Raw genomic sequence first — 19,928 nt, 5'->3', positions numbered from 1 at the left:
TCTTTGCGATTGATGTATTGCAGAAATATCATGCAAGAGAGACCGGATTTGGGCCAACGATATTCCCTGGATAATGCATTCTGCCCTCATGGAAGATGAGGCTTCTTTGGCTGATGCGATTTTCTCACAGAATTCGACGTTTCGCTTATAGAGTGGTAACGCCGAAAAGCCAAATTTCTCATCACCTGAAAATGGCGTTTCTAATTTGTATGGCACATTAGATAAAACGAGTGATAATGCATTGATAGCAAGAAATTTCACTGTGAATGTCGCCTTTTATTTTGACAGTTAATAGCAGATTAGCTACCAAATATACAGCTCATTTCGAGCTTGAGCATCGGCTTACAACTATCCGAGTTTGGCAAACATTGCATGAGCAATTGATATTTGTGAGAAATTGTCGCTGTTCCTGGATGTTTAACATTGCCTGAAGAGCTCTCTCGCCCTCTCTCTCTCTCTCTCCCTCAAGTGTCTATAGCGACCTCAATTACTCGTGTTGCTCAAAGATTTACATATCACAAGATGCTTGGAAGCAGAAAAGGCTGATTATTACGTGCTTTATTCTACAAATCAAAAAAATTAAAGCTTGGAGTATTTGGCGGGCTTCTTGGTGACAAAGGCTTGGATAGAAAGGGGAATATCCTACATTATGTAACGTCAATTCATCGGGTTTCAATAGCTTACAAAGCGTCAATACAAACCTCGGTATTCAACATGCCTTGATTCCAGGCAACGGTATAATTCAAACCTTCAGCAACAGAGTGATCGCGAGAGTAATTTAGCAAGTGCCTATTCCATAGCATGAGTAAGTGCATCATGAGTACATGTCGAATTGTATACATTACTTTGTGCCCAAAACGGCGACAGGAGATTTGGAGGCAATTAGCTTGGCGGTTTTGAATGCTTCAGCTACAAGCATTCACATGTTAGTTTGAGATCAATAATGTGATATTCAATAGATCATACCCAGGACAGCTTCATGGTTGTCAGCTACTTTACTGACAAATCCACACTCCAAAGCTTCAGGAGCATACATGCTAATAGCTGCTTTTAGTAATAGGTCTTGTATGAAATGCATCTACGACTTACTTGCGACCAGTGAAACAGAGCTCACGGACTAAACTGTTGTTGCCAATGATCTTGGGAAGACGTTGAAGAGATCCCACATCAGCAGCAAGTCCAACATCAACTTCCTTAACACAAAAGAAGGAGTCCTTTGCACAATAACGAATATCACATGCTGTGACCAAATCAACACCAGCACCGAAACAAGCGCTGTGAACAGCAGCAATGACAGGCTTGGAGCATTCTTCAATAGCAGTGAATGCAGCTTGGAAACCTTGAATGTGAGAGCGAATTCTCCAAGCAGCACGAGCAGGATCAGTGGTATCTTGGTTATTCAAGCTAGTTTCAGATACTAGAAGTGTCTGTTAATGCCTATCAATTCTAATTGATGCTTTTGTAAATATACTTTACAATCTAAACCAGCAGTAAACATGCGGCCAGAGCCAGAGACAACAACAGAGAATATATTGTTATCTACAGAAATGTCTTGAAATGCCTTTCTGACATCGGAAACGAGCCTAGATAGTGATGATATGAACGAATAAATTTATTTACTGCCCCCTAAAACGAATGAATCTATACTGACTGATCATTGAAAGCATTCAGCTTTTTAGGTCTGTGCAATTGAACGTGAGCTACACCTTCAGCAGACACCTCTACTTTGACAGTTTCGTATTGATATGGGGACATGGCTGTGTATATATATATTTCTGTTACGATGGATGAGAAGAGAAAGAAGGCAGATATAATGGAAAAATCAAAGCGAGCCTTTTATACTGTAAATGATCTTTGTCATGGATATCCCATTCACACACACACACACACACCACGCCCACATCCAAAGGGCTTGAATGTCCGAATAGACAGGGCATTTCACATGAAGAATTTGGCATGACTAAAACGAAAAACTATCGCCCGTGAGTATAATGCAAAGGACATGGTTTATTGATTAACGATGGCAGAGCCAGATTTAGTGAACAGCATATCTAAAGTAGCCATAGTCTCAATAAGGTCTTTTTGGAGCTGGATCTCTTGCTTGACTTTCACTGTTAAACGAGATAAAAGGTCATCAATGAGTGGAGATTGACCAAAGACACGAGTATAACAATCTACAAAGAAAAAAGGGGCATTGTCAATAAAGATTTACCGACGTTTAAGCGACAAACTTACCGATAACAGCTTCTGATACATCGACCAATAAGTTTGTAAATCTAGGATGATGGATATTTCTGATCAAGAAGCGCATTAAAGGCTCCAATGACACATCATCACGACCTGTAATCGCTTGCTTCAAGCCATCACGATGAATCAATTCTTGAAGCACTGCAGCGACGACAACGGGTGTTTGAATGCTGACTCGTAAAACTTCATCCAACGCATTCGAGTATTGGAACACCTTCATGAATTGATCGTATTTCTTCAATCTCTGTCTCTTTGTGTGCTCCACAACGAAATCGTCCTTGGCTGCCGTATTCGATTGTCCACGCATGAAATACTTGTAGGTGCCTGCTCGAATATAGTCCTGGTTTTGCTTCTTTATCGCCTTCTCAGATGATTTGATTTGGCGTTGACGAATGGATAATAGGCCATTTGACATACCGGCTGCGAGATGGGTATCATCAGGTGAAAGTCCAACACTTAGAATAGGTGCAGGATATTTGACACTGTGCACCACCTTGTAATCTTGCACATCGTAAATCTTGACATGCTGATCCAGTGAGCCGGTCACCAAACGAGATGCTGATCCATCAAAGCACATGCTGGTTACTGTCTTTTGATGATTGCCTAGTGTGTGCATGCATCGTCCACCACTTAATAAATCCCATACTTTGATCACTGGTCCACCAGATGAAATAACAGCGCCTCCGTTGGGGTAGATCAAAAGTGATTCGACAGGTGCTCCATGGTTCATTGTCATAACACTTTCGCTTTGTCTCATATCCCACAATTTCACTGTTTGATCGTAAGAGCCACTCACAAATAAGTTGGGGTTGTCCTGACTGACGACACCAGCTCTGACATAATCATCGTGTTCCTCAAATATGTTGACGCTCTCCCCAGATGGAATGTCCCAAATACGCACAGTTTTATCGTCTGATGCAGATAGAATGTTGGATTTGTTGGTTGAAAATTGCGTTACTTGTGTAGGTCTATCATCAATTGAGCGAGATCAGTATCTTACAATGCGTTTATCCGTAGAAACAAGCTTTGAGACTTACAAGTTGTGTGCTTTGAATGATCTCAAAATAGCACGAGATCCACCATCAAACATCTGAACAAGACCGGTAGCATCACCTGCAACGATCAACTTACCATCTTGACGAAAGCTACCTGAATAGGCGATGTCTTTGAATCGGGAAATGGTCTTTTTAGGTTGATGCGTTTTAGATGAGTAGATTTGTACACGAGTAGATGAGGTAACTGCAAAGTCGTATGGTGCAACTGGCGAAAAGAAAATGGAAGAAACGCTGGCGAACTCTTTAATAACAATGGGAGACTATCATACACAGTTTAGCATTGGACACATACAGGTAATCATACTGCACAATCTATATACCTTGAATCGCTTCCAATATTTGGCCTCGGCAGTGTTTTTCGAGCTGTGTACTTTGGCATACTTTTTAACAACAGTTTTCTGATAATCCATCTTGTGTGTTGTCTATGAGTTTGTGTGGGTTACTGTCAAAAGAGTACTGGAATCCAAGCAAAGTTACCATTTTTTTTTCTTTTAGCTTACGATAAAAGGTCACGAACACTTGAGTATCAACGCCACCTAGATTCATTCACAGGGCAGTCGAGGGAGTGCATTATGCAAGCAACCCTAATCATCATTTTATTGCTTTAGATGATTGTCTAGATGGTAGGCTAAAAAGACTATGAAGATCTGTAGCATATATGCAATTGTTTTACTTATAAAATCCCCATCAAATGTGCTGCGATTACTAGATCCACCCAAATGTGAACATTTAAATCTGTTTAAACCCTTCATCTACATTATGGCCACTTTCCGATTAATATAATGTATCTGTTGGGGGGGGGGGTGCTTACTTGCATTTAAAGTTACTACATTATATACCTGTTTATAGACAATGCTTGTGAAGCTTCTTTATTGATAAAAATCATGATGCAAGAATTTAAGTGAGTAAATCTACCATGCGTAGCTCAAAATCGCTCAAAAGTTGCATTGCCAAACTTTGCTGTTATGCTTGATCAACAGAGAAAGTATAAACTAACTGAAAACCTGAGAAATGTAAGTGCAGTTGTTGGCTTTTATTTGGGAAATATCTGTCGCTTACAGTGCTAATATTATCCACCGTAGATATACTCGCTTTTGCAACACAGTCTTAGAGAGACGCTCAATATTTGTAGGCCACACAAGACCTACCTTGTCTTCCCATTTGCTACATCAATTGATGTACATATACCAGTATAGTCATCTAAACAACTTTTAATATGGGATCAAGATTAATGATGCTTCTGTGAGCTTGTAAGCTAAACTTAGGTCGTCCTAAAGATGTGCTTCTGATTGACATGCACAAGGCATGCTTTCGCAAGAGTTTATACATGCTATAGATATCTCAATTTGAAAGCGCAGCAAATTTGCTTTATAGCAACTTGAACCATACAGGCAACGACATGATTAAACAAAACCCATCAATTTTGTATGTCTGTATGAAACAGTTAATTTATAATAAATAGAATTTCATAAGTTCCGGCCTTTAGGTGTAGTTGATCGGCGGTACATGTTCGTGTTGCTTAGATTATTGTTTTGAATCATATGAGACAGGTAGGTTGCTTTTTCACTTTGAAGAAGAGCATCCAGTTTAGCTTGAATTTCGGGATCCTCGCTATAATTTCTGCTCGTTCTTCTGGCTGGTATCATATTTTCTGCTGTTCCTTGAGCAGTTGGATGAGAAGGAGATACAATGAAGGCATGTGGCGGTACGGGAGGAGGCGATGGATGTGGCGATAGATATTGATTTGATGGTGGCACCTGAGATGTAGATGAAGACGGTTGCCAAGTGGCAGATCTCGTCAGCGTTGTAGAACTACTAGATGTAACATCTATCACATTGATTGCAGGAGAGAGCTGGCTTTGATAAAATGATTTATGCCTGTAATCGATCAATGTAGTTGCTTCTTCGCTTTCTCCTTCTTGATCCTCCTTGTTCAAGTATAAAGTATATAGATGACTTTGACGACGATCTGGTATCTGAACTTGTTGTTGTCGATGATAGCCAGCATTCAGTTCTGGAACACAAGAGGTAATCATGGCAGCAGATTTATCTGTTCGAGTGACACTAATATTATTGTTTCGTTTATATATGTTTTCTGTATCTGCATATGACTTGGCCTCATTTGTATCATCTGTTATCTCCAGTTTAGCATTTAAATACTTGCTTTTCATGCTAAGGCTGTGGTTCTCTGCAGAGGTTCTGCAATCTTTATGTCTGTCCGGTATATTGGCGCTTTGATTTTTTGAAGGGGAAGAGTTCTTACTGTCTGCGGCACCATTGCTGAGGATCCAGGATAAAAACGTTGATTTAGGTCGAGCCTTGTTTGCAACTGATGAATTCACCGATTTTCTCTCTTGTTCTCGTCGTTGATGCTGCTCCTGCGGTTGATGCATATCCAGTAATGATGGAGGAAGCGATTTGATTGTATACGATTGTTTGAGAAGCTGATGGTACGTGAAAAACCAAAAGAAATCTGTGGGAGAGATAAAAGGCGTACTTTGCTCAAAAGAAAGAGAAATTATATATAAAAGTCTAAATTATGAATATTTCATTATCGGTTACCTATAGCCCGTCTAAAAATAATTCAACAACTTATTAGCTGCTATGGTGGTTGTACACAAGTGCTTTATAGTGGCGGATAAAAGAATCAAACGCCTCAGATCAATACATTTTTGCGCTGCAATTTGAGTTACACTCTTGCTGTTGTGATCTGATTTACTACTGTGGTACTCATTGATCAACCCGTATTTATAGACATTCAAGAACACGGCTTAGCTGTGTCACACTTGTGATACAGAGAATATGCCAGCAAGAAGCAGAAGCTGGTAACGGATTCAGGAACAAGCATGTATGAACAGAAATGCGCGGATAAACCATGATCTTATTTTGACGTTTGAAGGCTTCTATGCGCCTTGACTACGTAAAAATACCTTTGGAATACAATGTGCACTATCATGCTGTCCAACAACTCTCAAGTTCAGCCTCTTGTTGTATTGCTTACACCATACGATGGTGCATCAGGTACTACCACTCAGTGGGAACAAGCACTCGTCGTTTCAGCATTCGGTCTTGAAAAGCTTCTAAATATACGATCTGTATTGCATACAAGTTAAGCTCAATATATTCTGTAATGCGCAATGCACTTTAGATATAGATGAGCACACGGATGCACATTACGGACATTCTAAAGTTACTGAGAGTTGCATTAAACAAAGTGCGCGTGCAGACTGACTGATCCGTATATTCAACGATGTCTGCAATGAGAAGACTCAGATATGCTACAGGTTTCAGATAAACTACCAAATGCTTAGCATGTGGCGTGTATTGCACAAATGTAACGGCCCTTGCAAATCTTTAAATAGATTACCGCATCAAAACTCTATACACCATATCCTGCGACTAAAAGCGGCGTTGAACGTTTGCCTTCATGTCAAGCATTCATTTTCAAGGCAGGGTGTCATTGCAGATATTCGATATGTTGAGACGTAACCTATCAAAATAGTAAGCTACAAGAGCGTCTTGCTATCAATGGCAACTTTTTCAGATGAAAAATACTGAAAAGGATACAGCATCTGTTTTTAGTATTGTTAGTTTATTTTGAATAGGGCAACAAGCTCATATTTCGAGCTCGAATGTGTAATTTGCAATAGTTTACCCAATTTTCATATACAAAAAATCCAAAAAGAATTAATAAAACAGTATAAACTGCACTAGCCAATCTATCTCGTTACGCTCTCGCCGAAGACATTTTAAATCAATATAATAAAAACCTGCTATAGAAGTAGGTTTTAAACAATCCATTATTAGTAAAAGAAAGGTTATATCAGAGCCAGGAGGAAAAGAGGCGGTATCTCCCTCAACACCCTTTTTGCTTACACTGATATCAAACGAAGTCTATTATTGAGACGATGTGAAAGAAGAATCAGGTTTTTGTGCAGCATTTGTAGACCACAATCTCCATTTTTTGATAGTAGAATTGTCATTGCCATTCTCTGCTACTGCTGCTCTTTAGATGGCGCATAGGGCTGGTCATGCGCAAATACAGAACTAGTGTAAGATATCCAGCGACTTTTTTTTGAGATATTGTCATTGCAAAAGACACCTTCGTGAGGCGAAAATTCCCTCGAAAAAGTATTTGGGCTAAGAAATTGCTCTTTCAATTCCATGGTCTCCATTTAATCAGTATCGCAATCATTATTGTCATCATCAGAAAGGCATTTGTTTTTTTTTAAGGAAGATTATTGTTTTATTGTTTAAAGTCCTATTAACGTACCCAAAGTGGGGAAGAGGATAGTAAGACTGGATATAAAGTGCTTTGCTATAGAAGTGAGTGAACGTTGTCTTGTGAATCTAAAGTATATAGTGCCCTGCCTATGCAGAGCATGACTTGGAGGGGTTCAAAATGAAAGGAGTCGAAGATGGATCTGTAGTGGCAGCTCCAAATTGCTTGAAGAATGCAAGAAAATACTTGGTACGTGGTGAGAGTGGGGTAGGGTGAAGATGTTGAGACTGTAAGGGGGGAGCGAAGGAGGAGAAGTTCTTGAAATTGCTCATAAGTGGGAGATTGCAGATCTGGGTCTATGTATGTGGAGAGTGCTTGGGACCAGACAGTGTATTTGATGGGACAGGAAAAGAGAAAGTGCGTTGTCGCTTCTATGTTGGTAGTTCTAGAAGGGCAGATCGTGCAATGAGGAGCGAATTTATCAGACATACGAAGGTGTAGGAGTTCTTTGGTGGCTATTTTGTTGAGGAGGATTCGGTACCAAGTATTACGTGCATTCAGAGCTATTTCGAGCTTCCAAAACTGACGCCATTGAGTAGAAGAAAGGATAGAACTAGGGGTAGGGGGAGAGGAAGAGGTTAGGAGGCATTTGAAGTATTTGATAGAAGTAACTTTAGTAGTTGGACGAATATTGTTGGGTTCTGGAGGTATAAGAAGAGTGGTGACAAAGGAGTGGAGAGCTGGAAATGAAGGAATGTTGGAATTTGGAAGGTTGTGAACCTCCAAGGCGTTGTGAGGTCGCGGTACTTTGGGGAGGAAGTTGTAAAGGACAAAGTTGTTGAGAAGTAGTTGGTTAGAGCAAAGTGGAGAGATAGTTTTGTTGATTGATGGGCCGTGTGGCAGAGCTTGGGGGAGATGATTGTATTCTAGGCAGAGTCGGTTGGGGTTGAAGATAAATATATCGGATCCTTTGAGCTGACGGATTGTTGGTTGGTTCTTGAGAACGTTGTGAGGGGGTTGAAAGAGGTGAGCTATTGGGTGGGTTGGTGGGAGATTGTGGACGAGGAGTTCCATCAGTGGTAGGTGAAGGCATGTGGACATGGTGGCATGGCTGAAATGGTAGTTGTGGGGGGATCGAATCTACGGCTCGTAGTAAGTTGACTATGGGACCAAAAAGGCGAGGAATGACCGGTCGACAATGGGGAAATAGGAATGGCCAATGATAGGAAGGATATTCGGCAGTGGAAAGAACAAAGTTGAGAGTGTATCTAAGGATGGGAATGGACGGCATAAGTGAAGGTGAGGCTTGTGGGGGGGGGGTGAATCAGGAAGTAGAGCCACCGCCATTGTAAGGCATTAGCTTGAGTGGCTGGATCGAGGAGTTTCAAGCCCCCTTGGTTGATGGGTTGGGTGAGGTGATCAAAAGCGAGGCGAGCGATTTTGGATCCGCGGTTGATGAAGGTGGCGGCGAGTTGCTGGAGCTGTTTGAGTTCAGGGGGTGAAAATGTAAAGAGGCGCATAACGTGCCAAAGTTTCGAATATAAGAGCGCATTGATGACGGTGACCCTACCTCGGTATGTTAATGCGCGGGCGGAGTGAAGCTGGCAATAGGCGCGAATCTTGGAGATGATGGAGAGGGCATAGGTTGCGCGTTGATTGGCACTTGAGCATATGGCGAATCCTAAGTAGGTGAGAGGTTCGGTAGCAGTGCGGTCGTGCCATGATGTGATACCCTGATCTTGTAGGAAAGAAATCCAGGGTGGGTGTGGTTTACCGGATAACGAGAGTGCTTGGGTTTTACTGTAGTTGAGAGATGCATTGGATGCGGCCATGTATTGGTTGATGATGTCTTGGAGGTGTTCAAATTCTGTGGGATTCCGGAGGACCACAAGAGTGTCGTCCGCGTATGCTAAAACTTTGATGGGAGGAGGGGCCAGAAAGACATTTGGGTCAGCCAGCAGCATCGCCGCCGCCAAAATCAATTAAAGCTCAGTTATTTTTTCTGCTCAAGATTGGATAGATTTCGTCTTTTTTCGACTTGATCGATATATTTTGAGAGATTCGACTATATAAATTGTGATGATCACCCAGTGCTTCCTAATACACTCTTGAAATACTTTTCAAGGCGCTTCTAATGGTGCCAAGTAAGATAAATGTTTTGAATAAACGTATTGAACAATTCATGAAAATATGAAAAGAGATTTCTGGCCAAAATGTCGAAATTCAACATATCAAGGTTCCACAAAGATGATTTCTAGGGTTACGTTAGATTGATAGATTCATTTTGATTCAAGATGTACCATAGTAAAAGTCTTCATTTTCAAGGTGAAAAATGCGATCATTTGATTTTCGATGAAAACCATGAGGGGTACCTTATGCTTTTTGGTCGAATTTTGCCCATGTTTTTTTGATCCCCAAAAAAGTTGAGCAAAGATGTCAGAAAGTAGTTGCCAGATGAGAGCAATTGTTTGGTACTATTCCGGTGGTCTAAAACGGCTTTCAACACGAGAAAACAAAACTCAAATACGTCCGAATTTCGCTGTGTTTGGCGTTCTGTTGGGTGATAAGAGGTAGTGTTGTTATGCAAGCTGTCCAGATATGAATCGTTTTCGTTGATACAGTTGTGGAATACTATAAATTAGTAAAATCCACGATCACAAGCAAATTTTTGAGATTCTTCATAGAAGTGAAAGGATGGCAATTGAACTTCTAGCATGTATTGGTAGGAATAAGCTGGTATACACTAATATTGTTATTACTGTAATACAATCCTTAGAAATACCGTTTGAATGAGTTTGTCTTCCCTGGTCAACCTACAAATCGTCATTTTAGCCATAGTAGGGCCTAAAAATACAAAACAAGTGAACAATAGCTGATGGCATGACGAGAATTGACTATTAGGAACACCTGATTAAAGACCAAGAGTTTGTTTGGCTGTGCAAGTGTCAATTCACATCAAAACAGCCATCGGATAGCCAACAGACCCGTCAATATCAATACATAGTCAACGTTAACATGTGAAATGATGCTCAGTTTATGCTGGAAAAATCCGGGAAACGCAATTCATATTATTAATGTGAATCACTGAAGATCAGGCTACGGAATTTTATCATATAATTCAACTCTCGTTTAACATACGAATGTGTATTTTACGTATTTTGTTGATGTGTCGCTGATTTGCAAGTCGGATACTTGAGAGAAACCAGGATTGTTGTCGTATCATGCTGTATGATACACGGTACCTGATTTTACAGAGATAAAAAAGCCACATTTGTCTTTCAAGGTTTGACATTAATGATACACAAGTACTCATGTTACAAGATTTGACATTTTCATATGATTTCTGGAGTCCAGTAACTAGATTTAATGATTTGTAATTTAAATGAGTGCATATCTGGTTACATATAGCAAGATTCGATTACTCTAGACAGAAAATGATCATCCGAGCAATCCTCAAGAGCTCATGTTCGTATCATGGAAATTCGAGAAACAGTTTTCAAAGTCTGCAAGGGTTATTATACTTTTGTTCTAGCTAATATTGCCTAAATCATTACTATAATTGCTCTTGATCATAATCACTGTTATGGATTTTCAGTCATTTCCATGTAGCCCTTGAAACTCAATGAAACAGCAAACGTAGATCTATAGGGGGGTTTTTTGGGCGCGCAACACTCAGCATGAATTGTGTGTCAAAATCACTCAAAGAGGAAGTAATTGTCCGTTTTGGCAACTCTCAGAACTTCAACGTGAACAAACAATTCCATTGAGATATGTCACTAACAACAGATATCCTTAAAAGTCAGTCAATCAAAGGAGAGGGCTAATCTATATATCAGCGTCTTGATTACGCTCGAGCCATAGTATAAATAGGGTTTTTAAGGTTCGTCGGCTTATCGAACGTTTTCAAATCTATATGGGCCATAGCACGTGAAGTTGCTGGATTCAGATAACCGATTAGACATTCATGATGCGCTATTTGTTATGAATGTCTCTACGATACGATGATGATTCCATTGAATAGGCTGCTTTTGTTGAATATGGTTAGTATTCTTGAATGATATAATATGTCCTAGTTAGAGGGTTTTCCAATTCGCTCATTTAAACTATACTGCATTTCGATCCGATTATCCCGCCGACGAGGTCTGGTTCTTTATCACATTCAACAGTTTTATATTTATAATGAAATTCGGCACCCTAAAATAACTCTTCAAACGTTCTGCAGTTGTGGACACTGTCTCCTAGAATAGCTCTGATTAAACAACGTAAGATGATTTCTCTTGAAAACCACAATCATTTTTCATTATTTATGACACATGAGCAATGAAAAGACATGATATCATGATGAGAGCTTTAGTACATGTTACACACTCAAGATGGAATGATGGAAGAAATTTTTTTACAGAATTGTGAAGAGTTAGAGATGGTGTACGATGTATACAGGTAGCATTGCGCAAGAGAGAAATCGATCAGTAGAAAATCCATTTTTCTAGGCATCAAGACAAACATTTCGTTGTGGACTAACATATAAAGAGTCTCTTTTGGCTGTGGAATTTTCCCCCAACAAAGGGTTCCCTTCTTTGTAAATCCATGTACCCTAGTCCATCCCTTGATTAGAAATCGGCGCTATCATATATCTAATATCTGACAATTACACATTGGAAGCCGATTTCATAATCACATTGTGATACTAGCATCGAAGATCTTTGTCAAGGACACGACCAGGAGGGGCAATATAACATCACTCTCTTGTTGGGGCTTTTCTGGTAATTTTCATGCTAAAAATAAAAGGTGTACATGAATACCTGGATTTCAAATCAACATCACAATGGATGCAATTGATGCCATGTCGATGTTATGATGAATTTTTTTTACGGTGTTATAATTCAACCGACGCGAGATGAGACATAGCCTGTCGTCTAGCTAAGGGCCCCTTTAGATCCGTCTCCACATTATTAATTCAAGGCAGCCTCGGTTAAAGACTAGAAGAAAAATTAATAATACAAGTGCTGCGATTGTTGTACACGTAAATATTTAATGATTTTGTGTAAGATTTCGCCCAAAAAAAAAAAAAAAAATCCAAACAGAGCAAAAATAGAAGCACCTTGCTTAGCAATGGAATTTTTCTCTGATGATACTGTTGAAGTCAATTGAATATCTTAAAAATAAAATCATCTCGGTCAAAGGATGGGCCATATTAGAAATCAAATTCTGCATTCATGCTACAAGATCTAAATCGTATCCAGTGCTATTTCAGATAGACAACCAAGCAATCGCTTGAAACTTTATTCATTTTCTGGGTAAATCCCAAGCATTTTCACTTTTGGGTCTGTTGCCACACCGCAGACTCGCGCTCAGAAACACTAGTAAAATGGAAGCGTACAGAAACAATATATGGTAAAAAGAAGCATGAATTTATTTTTATTAGCTAATAAAATGATGTATGAATTTACAAAAAGGAGAGATGATGGTATACGTTATAAATGAGAAAAATCGAGTGGTATAATTAAGTGGAGATGGTAGTTGAAGGATTAGATCATGTAGCCTTCCATTATATCTGTGCGAAGAATATCACGATTACCATCTCTATAGCGCACCATCCAGCGACCATCAGGCAACTTTACGTAGAAATTGGAGTAGGGAAATTCATTGCTTTTACAGTAAGTTGGACTGAATGGAGGAATCAGCATTGGAGCTGGTGCACTTCCTGTTTGATCGACTAATTGCTTGATGTGGCGCCTTGAGGTCAAAGAGGAATGGTCATCCAGGCCTTCAACCGTCTTTACTGATTCATCAGAGAGCGTGGAATTGCTGTAATTGCCTGTGGTTTGGCGAGAGAAATCACTGTGTCTTCTTCTCTTCGTGCTGCCCTTGCTCCTATTGCTGCATCTGCTGCTACGAGACGAGTGGAACAAATGGCCGATCTTTGACCAGAATGATTTGTGAGATTTGGCGGATGAATGTGATGAAGATGAGATGGATGTTTGTCGTGAAATATTTGAAATCATGTGTAAAAAGTAGAATTGATGTTATAACAAAATCAACATTTCAAAGTGGGTCCTTTGGATGGCCAAATGTGCCCGTATTTATATATTTTTGAACACGGATAAATATAGAATCTCGAGTCCAGCCAATCAACCCCATTGCAAACCGACACTTGAGACCATGCTTACAATTTCTATAAAGAAGAGCTCCGTCTAAAGCTATCTTTGAATAAGGTTTCGAAATTACAAATGTTAAATTTATTTTGGTAAAAAAAAAAAAAAAAAATTTATAATTTTTGCTTGGTTTCGATCGTCTGTACACTCTGGATGATGTCTCCAGGTTGGAAGTCATTGAACCCTTCAAATGACATACCACATTCTAAGCCTTTCTTGGCTTCCTGGATGTCTTTCTTGACCTGGCGAAGGGCATTGAGTTCACCTATAAAAGGAAATTTAATATGATGTATACATGGATGATAAGGCTTGCCATGTTATGTCTATCTTACCTTCCCAAATAGTCTCTTTATTACGTACTATTCTCACTCTACTATTTTTATGGATAACACCGTTTGTAACACGACATCCGGCAACTGGTTTTGTCTCTCTTCCCTTGGTATTGATATCAAAAACCTGTAATAATGCTGCCTCTCCTGTAACCTGTGTTGAGAGGATGGGTGGCAACATGTCGCTAAGCTGATCTTTTACTTCTTCCAAGAGTTTGTAGATGATAGAATATGATTTCACAGGGACTCCGATTTTGGCTGCCTCGGCTTGAATGCGTTTATCTGCTTTCACATTGAATCCTATAACTTGGCCATCACAAGCAGCGGCTAATTGAACATCGCTTTCCGAAATGTTGCCTACGCTGCTGTGAATGACCTTGACTCTGATCTGTTTGTTTTGCAGTCCTGCGAGACAATCAACAACTGCTTCCACTGTACCACTCACATCACCTGTCAAAACAAGTAAGGATCAGAAACTCCTTGACCCCCACGTGAGGTCATTCCACACTGTAATCTTACCTTTGACGACGGCACGAAGTTCCAGCATATCCTTCTGCGCATCTTCCTCCTTATTTTCTTCCTTGAGGCTGGCTTGTATAGCACTCAGTCTCTTTCCAAGCGACTCTGGCAGCACTTCACTGAGGCCCCTTTGATACATGTACATTTCCTTCTTGTATGCCTTTTCAGCCATCCTTTCTTGCTCCAATTGCTCTCGTTGATGTCTACGCTTATCATTGATAACTTGCAAATCACGGAGTTGCTGCTCCCTTTGATGTCGTGCAACACGATTATCCACAACAGTTTTGGCTAAGTTCTATTTATATATGCGTTAGTGCTGAATAGAAATGTGTGGGGCGAATTCGTAGGAATTGCGTACCTCATCCGTCGCAGTGAGCATTTCGTCGCCGGCGCTAGGAACATCCTTCCAACCGATTACTTTTACAGGCATGCCTGGAGTAGCTTCTTTGACCGGTTTGCCTTGATAATCTGTCATTGATCTCACTTTGCACCAGGTCTGACCAGCAACAACAACGGAGCCTGCCTTTAATGTGCCTTGTTGGACAAGAATGGTTGCAACGTTACCTCTGCCTTTTTCAATTTGGGATTCAATGACAACACCCTCTGCTGCACCAGGCGTTCTATCAGCTTTCAACTCCAGGATCTCTGACAATGTAACAATGGTCTCCTCCAGCTGATCTAGATTTTTGCCAGTAAGACCTGAAACCTCCACGCAAGGCACATCACCACCAATCTCCTCCAAATGAACATTGTAACGCGCTAGTTCCTGTTTCACTCGAGAGGTATCGACACCGGGTTTATCGCACTTATTAATAGCAACGACAATAGGTACATTAGCTGCATGCGCATGCTGAATTGCCTCTTGTGTTTGAGGCATTACTCCATCATCGGCTGCCACAACCAGTACCACTATGTCAGTAACCTGGGCGCCTCGTTGACGCATAGATGAGAACGCTGCGTGTCCCGGTGTGTCTAAAAAGGTAATTGTTTTTTGCGAGGGTAATTTAACTATGTACAGAACAGCTTAGTCATGGCTGCTTATGTTGTGCCCTTATCAATCTATACCAGAAAAAGCACCAATGTGCTGAGTAATGCCGCCTGCTTCGCCAGCTGCAACAGATGTCTTACGCAGTGTATCTAATAATGTGGTTTTGCCATGATCGACATGTCCCATAATTGTAACAATTGGGGGCCGGTCCACCAACAAGCTGGGATCAACGGGCGTTGATCTATTTGTGTGTTAGATATACTGTTTACGTCGATTTGTTTGTATATTCTCTTTTCATCTGCTTTTGTAACTTGCCTGGGAAATAGGTCAATGGATTGCCTTGAGTCGACGATAGGATTCATGTCCAACTGCATGGCAATAAGACTGGACTCATCAGCACTGAGCACTGAAAAAAAACGTGAATCATTAAGATCAGGCAAAACGTGCTTTGTTCATGCGGCATCTTACTTCTATCATGCGAGGTATTTCCCATCTCTAGTTCATCCATGGTTCTAATCAATTGCTCTGAGACAGTGTTACTCATATCATCCCAATCATGCAGACGTCAAATGCTCACCAATTCGGATACCCAGCACCTTTGACAGGTTGGCAACATTGATGATCTCGGGGATGTAGACATCTTTCATTTGGTTCATTTGTTCTTCCTTCTCCTTGGCCTTCTGCTTGGCTTTCCTCAATGCAATTTGTTGACGCTCCTTTTCCTCTTCCTTTGCTAAGGCTGTCAATTCCTCCTCTCGCTTCTTTCGCTCTCTCTTTTGTGCTTGAGTCTCTGCTTTCTTGAGTGGTGGCTTCGAGAACTTGTTGACATGACGTTCATGCATTTTGTAAGTCTCTCCTGCATGCTTTTCGCTGTGAAGGTCGATGGGTTTGCTCCAATCTCTCTTGGGTGCTACTCGTTTACCATCTACTGTGGTGGCGGTGGCAGTTGTGTTCTTTTTCTGTAAAGGACGACTCCAGTTCGTCTTGGCCAGGCCTTTGCTTGGTCTCTTTCCCCCTGGCGCTGTTGCTGCTGCTCCCGAGTTGGTGGACGGCATGCCTAGACCTCCTCCTCCTCTGACAGGTTTGCTTCTTTCTTCCTTGAATAAGCGGCTTGCTGTTTGGAAATACATGGGTCTGCCCATCCAGCTTCTCTCTTGTGTTGCTCTTCCATAGCTGAGCTTGCTCGATGGCTGGATCAGTAGCTGTAGAATCTTTCGACTGCTCATCGTTTATGAAAGTTTGAAAGAGTAATAATAATATTCGCCCCTTTCACTCTGCTGTTACATGGGCGTTTGAGCGTAGTTTTCTCCTATGAATCCAATATCCTGGGGAATGGACCTAGTCACTTTGTGACCGTATACATGCATTCTTTGACAGACATTACACCCTTCACAATCATTGATAGCTCAATATTTACCCTATTGGAACAGATGTATATCGAGAAATTAATGGTTTAGAGCGTTTCCACTGTTCTGGCATAGTTTTTTTTTGGCTTGAAGTTGCATGAAAATCGTGAGTAAATGTACGGAGATTCAGGAGAGACTTCCTGCCGGTGATCAAATACCAACTTGCATTTTAAATTGATTCAGCAAAGTGTAGCACTGAACATGATCGCAATGCGCAATCTGGGTTAGCAGCTCGTAGAGCAACCTCAGCTACAAGTTATGTTTGCCATTATCCAAGTTTCACCATTGTATTTAAAATGTTGTTAATAGAGCTGCCAAATCGGACTTGAATGAAATGGCAAAATGTCCAGTAACCAAATTTGACATTCTTTCCTGATTGCCAATAGTAGAAATTAACAAGCCTATCCTCTGAGCTCTCAGATAGAGATACCATCTATCTCATATGTCCAATACATCTAATAAAGGCTTCAAATTTGAATGACAACTGAATCACTGGCGTAGCCCGATGCTGATCTTCAGGTTTGATTTATTCGTCAAAAATACAAAACAATGTTTCATTGTGAACCGCATCATTAGTTTGTAAAATGTAGCAAGGCGCAAGTATTTAGTTTGCTGCATTTTGCTTCGGTTTAAACGGCAGGAATAAAGCAGTTTTTTTTTTTTTTTTTTTACTGCGAAATGTCAAACAGCAGAATAATTGATCAAAAGACAAACCGAATATCAAACTTGGTCTATTGAAAGATTTACGAAAGCCGGAAAAACTTTGCACTTCAATTTGAAGGATTCTGATAAAATAATATAGTTTAGTATTATTCAACAGCAATCTGGTAACTCTTCTGATCTACTTGAAACAGCGAGCAAACCTGAGCCCTGGTAATTTGTCAAACAGAATGTGTAGATATCAGTCAAGGTTAAACTATTTGAATGGATGTTTTGAATCATTTAGTCTAACATATTTCCAATAAAAGATGCTCAACTTTATAATTTTACTATGTTGAGGAGAGCCATGGCTTGCCGAATGTTCAAGAAATTTTGCAACGGGCCAGATTTAGCGGTTCATTTACTATTGTTTTTTTTTAACTTACCGAGGTTGATAGCATTATATGAAACCGTTTTTCCGCTGATCAAGATATCAAGAATGGCCGTGGCAAAGAAGGATAGATCATATACAGAGAGTTGGTATAGTTTAACCAGAGATTTAATGGGGCTAATGTTAGAATCTTCTCTTTCCATCATCTGGATCTGCAATTTGATGGGGCATGTGGTTCTAATTCTGAGTATCATGTCAACCGGATCTGCCTTCATAGTTAGACAACTATCTATATAGACTCAATTGAAAGGGGACAATCTCATTCTAGAGTAGTTCTTACATATCTTCATCTGATATAGTAATATATGCTTGACATGGCCATTTCATTTCTTTAATCCACGCTGATTGAGGCCAATGCAAAGCTACACAGTCACCTTCTCCGGTACACCAAGCGGTAAGAAGGTCATTGGAGGCTTGAAAAGAGCATTGAAAAAAGTTTACCTGCAATTATTTAACAAAACTTTGGTCCATCAAACTTGATAGATAATGATATACGATTTCAATATTCCATACCCCAATAAAAGCGATGCTACTGAATTACAACGCATAGAAAAGATATTAGATAGACTAGATTCTTGTAATATATTCATCTTGAAATGTTGCGAGTATACGAAGCTAATCTTGTTGTGAATATCATAGTTGAGAATAGAAGTACCATTGCGCTGAACTTGACAGTAGAAGGCAATCTATCGGACGTCAAGGTATAAGCATGCCCTTTTCTATGAAACTTGAACCATATCTAAGCATGTGAAATATAGTCAATTGAGCCAGTAGCATCTCAGAAATTCACAAATATGCAACAATTAACAAGAGCAACTCTAATGGTGGAAGACGTCAAACAAAATTACCAACTCGTAAGCAGCTTACAAACAACAACAAGTGTCTCATTGGAATTAACATGTTGAACTTAGGCTGCAAGTTCAGCGTATCCAAATATTGACATTTTAGCTGTACGTCCTACAAACTTCGATATTTGCAAACACGCTTGTCAGACGTACGAAGTTGATCTGATCTCGCTGGATTTGGCTAAATCGAAAGCTCTACCTGGATTTGTCGCAGCACAGATGGCTGTCAATCGTGGCATATTCTTTGAAGTGTGTTATTCACAATCATTCAGAGGTATGTTGCTTGTAGATGTTAATGGTGGCTATACTAAATTCATAATGCAGATCCAAACAAACGTTTTCTGTTCTTCAATAATGTTAAGAGATTAGTCGAGGTGACCAGAGGACATAACCTGATATTTTCAAGCGAGGCAATGCGAGCATTAGACATTAGAAGACCTGCTGACCTTAGAATTTTGTAAGTAATGAGCAGGCTTTCCACATTGTAATATCACTCATTTGCTCGATACAGAGGAAGTATGTTTGGGATGACACACGATCAAATAGAGGCCACCGTTACAGTGAATTATCCAAGATTATTGAAGAGAGCTGGTATGTTTATTGTGTGCATCCAATGAAACATTGACTAAACTTTTATGATACTTTTTAGAAACCAGAAGGCTCACTTACAATGCAACCATTGCCCTTGATAAATCAGAACTTTTTGCCGAAGCAGTGGCAAAAGACAATGCTTCTTCTTCTTTGCAGAAACGTAAAAACACAGATCAACCGCAATCTAAAAGAGCTGCTAAGCGTAACAAACAGCAACAGAATCAGAATAAATAGAATACTACAGCCTGTTTATAGTTTACAACGTGTACTTTTCATAGAGCTTTGCCTTTAATTAAAATTATAACTTTGCTTGGATCACATGATCTGTAACTCCAGCTGGCCTGTCAAGCACTTACATGAATTGAGGCAGATTCAATGTTATCGAACAAGCAATTATATGATAAAGTTACTGCAAAATGTCAAATACTCCACAGAATATATACATGACGCAAATACATATACTGTATAGTACAAGCCAATA

The 19,928-nt window shown here is 40.1% G+C and overlaps 7 protein-coding genes across 7 annotated transcripts; 1 reads left to right on the top strand and 6 right to left on the bottom strand.

The window, feature by feature from the left end:
- Window positions 1-579: 579 nt before the first annotated feature.
- On the bottom strand, window positions 580-1,755 carry ATC70_000730 (Polyubiquitin; the record flags this gene model as incomplete). The annotated part of the gene is made up of 7 exons (XM_064820141.1): window positions 580-642; window positions 702-789; window positions 846-909; window positions 967-1,037; window positions 1,090-1,417; window positions 1,477-1,583; window positions 1,652-1,755. 7 exons carry the CDS (start codon window positions 1,753-1,755, stop codon window positions 580-582), a joined length of 825 nt encoding a protein of 274 aa, XP_064684061.1.
- A 252-nt stretch (window positions 1,756-2,007) lies between these two features.
- On the bottom strand, window positions 2,008-3,712 carry RPL28_2 (60S ribosomal protein L28; the record flags this gene model as incomplete). The annotated part of the gene is made up of 4 exons (XM_064820140.1): window positions 2,008-2,174; window positions 2,236-3,215; window positions 3,285-3,562; window positions 3,623-3,712. 4 exons carry the CDS (start codon window positions 3,710-3,712, stop codon window positions 2,008-2,010), a joined length of 1,515 nt encoding a protein of 504 aa, XP_064684060.1.
- A 1,056-nt stretch (window positions 3,713-4,768) lies between these two features.
- Window positions 4,769-5,695, bottom strand: ATC70_000728 (uncharacterized protein; the record flags this gene model as incomplete). The annotated part of the gene is made up of 1 exon (XM_064820139.1): window positions 4,769-5,695. The coding sequence occupies one exon, from the start codon at window positions 5,693-5,695 to the stop codon at window positions 4,769-4,771; it is 927 nt and encodes a 308-aa protein (XP_064684059.1).
- A 3,097-nt stretch (window positions 5,696-8,792) lies between these two features.
- On the bottom strand, window positions 8,793-9,488 carry ATC70_000727 (uncharacterized protein; the record flags this gene model as incomplete). Its single annotated transcript, XM_064820138.1, has 1 exon — window positions 8,793-9,488. One exon carries the CDS (start codon window positions 9,486-9,488, stop codon window positions 8,793-8,795), a length of 696 nt encoding a protein of 231 aa, XP_064684058.1.
- Window positions 9,489-13,052: 3,564 nt separating this feature from the next.
- On the bottom strand, window positions 13,053-13,529 carry MTX2 (Metaxin-2; the record flags this gene model as incomplete). The annotated part of the gene is made up of 1 exon (XM_064820137.1): window positions 13,053-13,529. One exon carries the CDS (start codon window positions 13,527-13,529, stop codon window positions 13,053-13,055), a length of 477 nt encoding a protein of 158 aa, XP_064684057.1.
- Window positions 13,530-13,792: 263 nt separating this feature from the next.
- ATC70_000725 (uncharacterized protein) lies at window positions 13,793-16,741 on the bottom strand (the record flags this gene model as incomplete). Its single annotated transcript, XM_064820136.1, has 8 exons — window positions 13,793-13,944; window positions 14,012-14,458; window positions 14,528-14,822; window positions 14,886-15,535; window positions 15,593-15,756; window positions 15,831-15,921; window positions 15,984-16,040; window positions 16,093-16,741. 8 exons carry the CDS (start codon window positions 16,739-16,741, stop codon window positions 13,793-13,795), a joined length of 2,505 nt encoding a protein of 834 aa, XP_064684056.1.
- A 1,756-nt stretch (window positions 16,742-18,497) lies between these two features.
- Window positions 18,498-19,681, top strand: ATC70_000724 (uncharacterized protein; the record flags this gene model as incomplete). Its single annotated transcript, XM_064820135.1, has 7 exons — window positions 18,498-18,588; window positions 18,651-18,712; window positions 18,770-18,865; window positions 18,923-19,130; window positions 19,181-19,313; window positions 19,368-19,447; window positions 19,506-19,681. The coding sequence occupies 7 exons, from the start codon at window positions 18,498-18,500 to the stop codon at window positions 19,679-19,681; spliced, it is 846 nt and encodes a 281-aa protein (XP_064684055.1).
- Between the last annotated feature and the right edge of the window lie 247 nt (window positions 19,682-19,928).

This window comes from Mucor velutinosus (genome assembly GCF_035048745.1).
Source record: "Mucor velutinosus strain NIH1002 chromosome Unknown tig00000041, whole genome shotgun sequence".
NCBI classification, from domain to species: Eukaryota; Fungi; Mucoromycota; class Mucoromycetes; order Mucorales; family Mucoraceae; genus Mucor; species Mucor velutinosus.
Note: the sequence above shows the minus strand (reverse complement) of the source record. Positions and strands in the feature narration are given on the sequence as shown.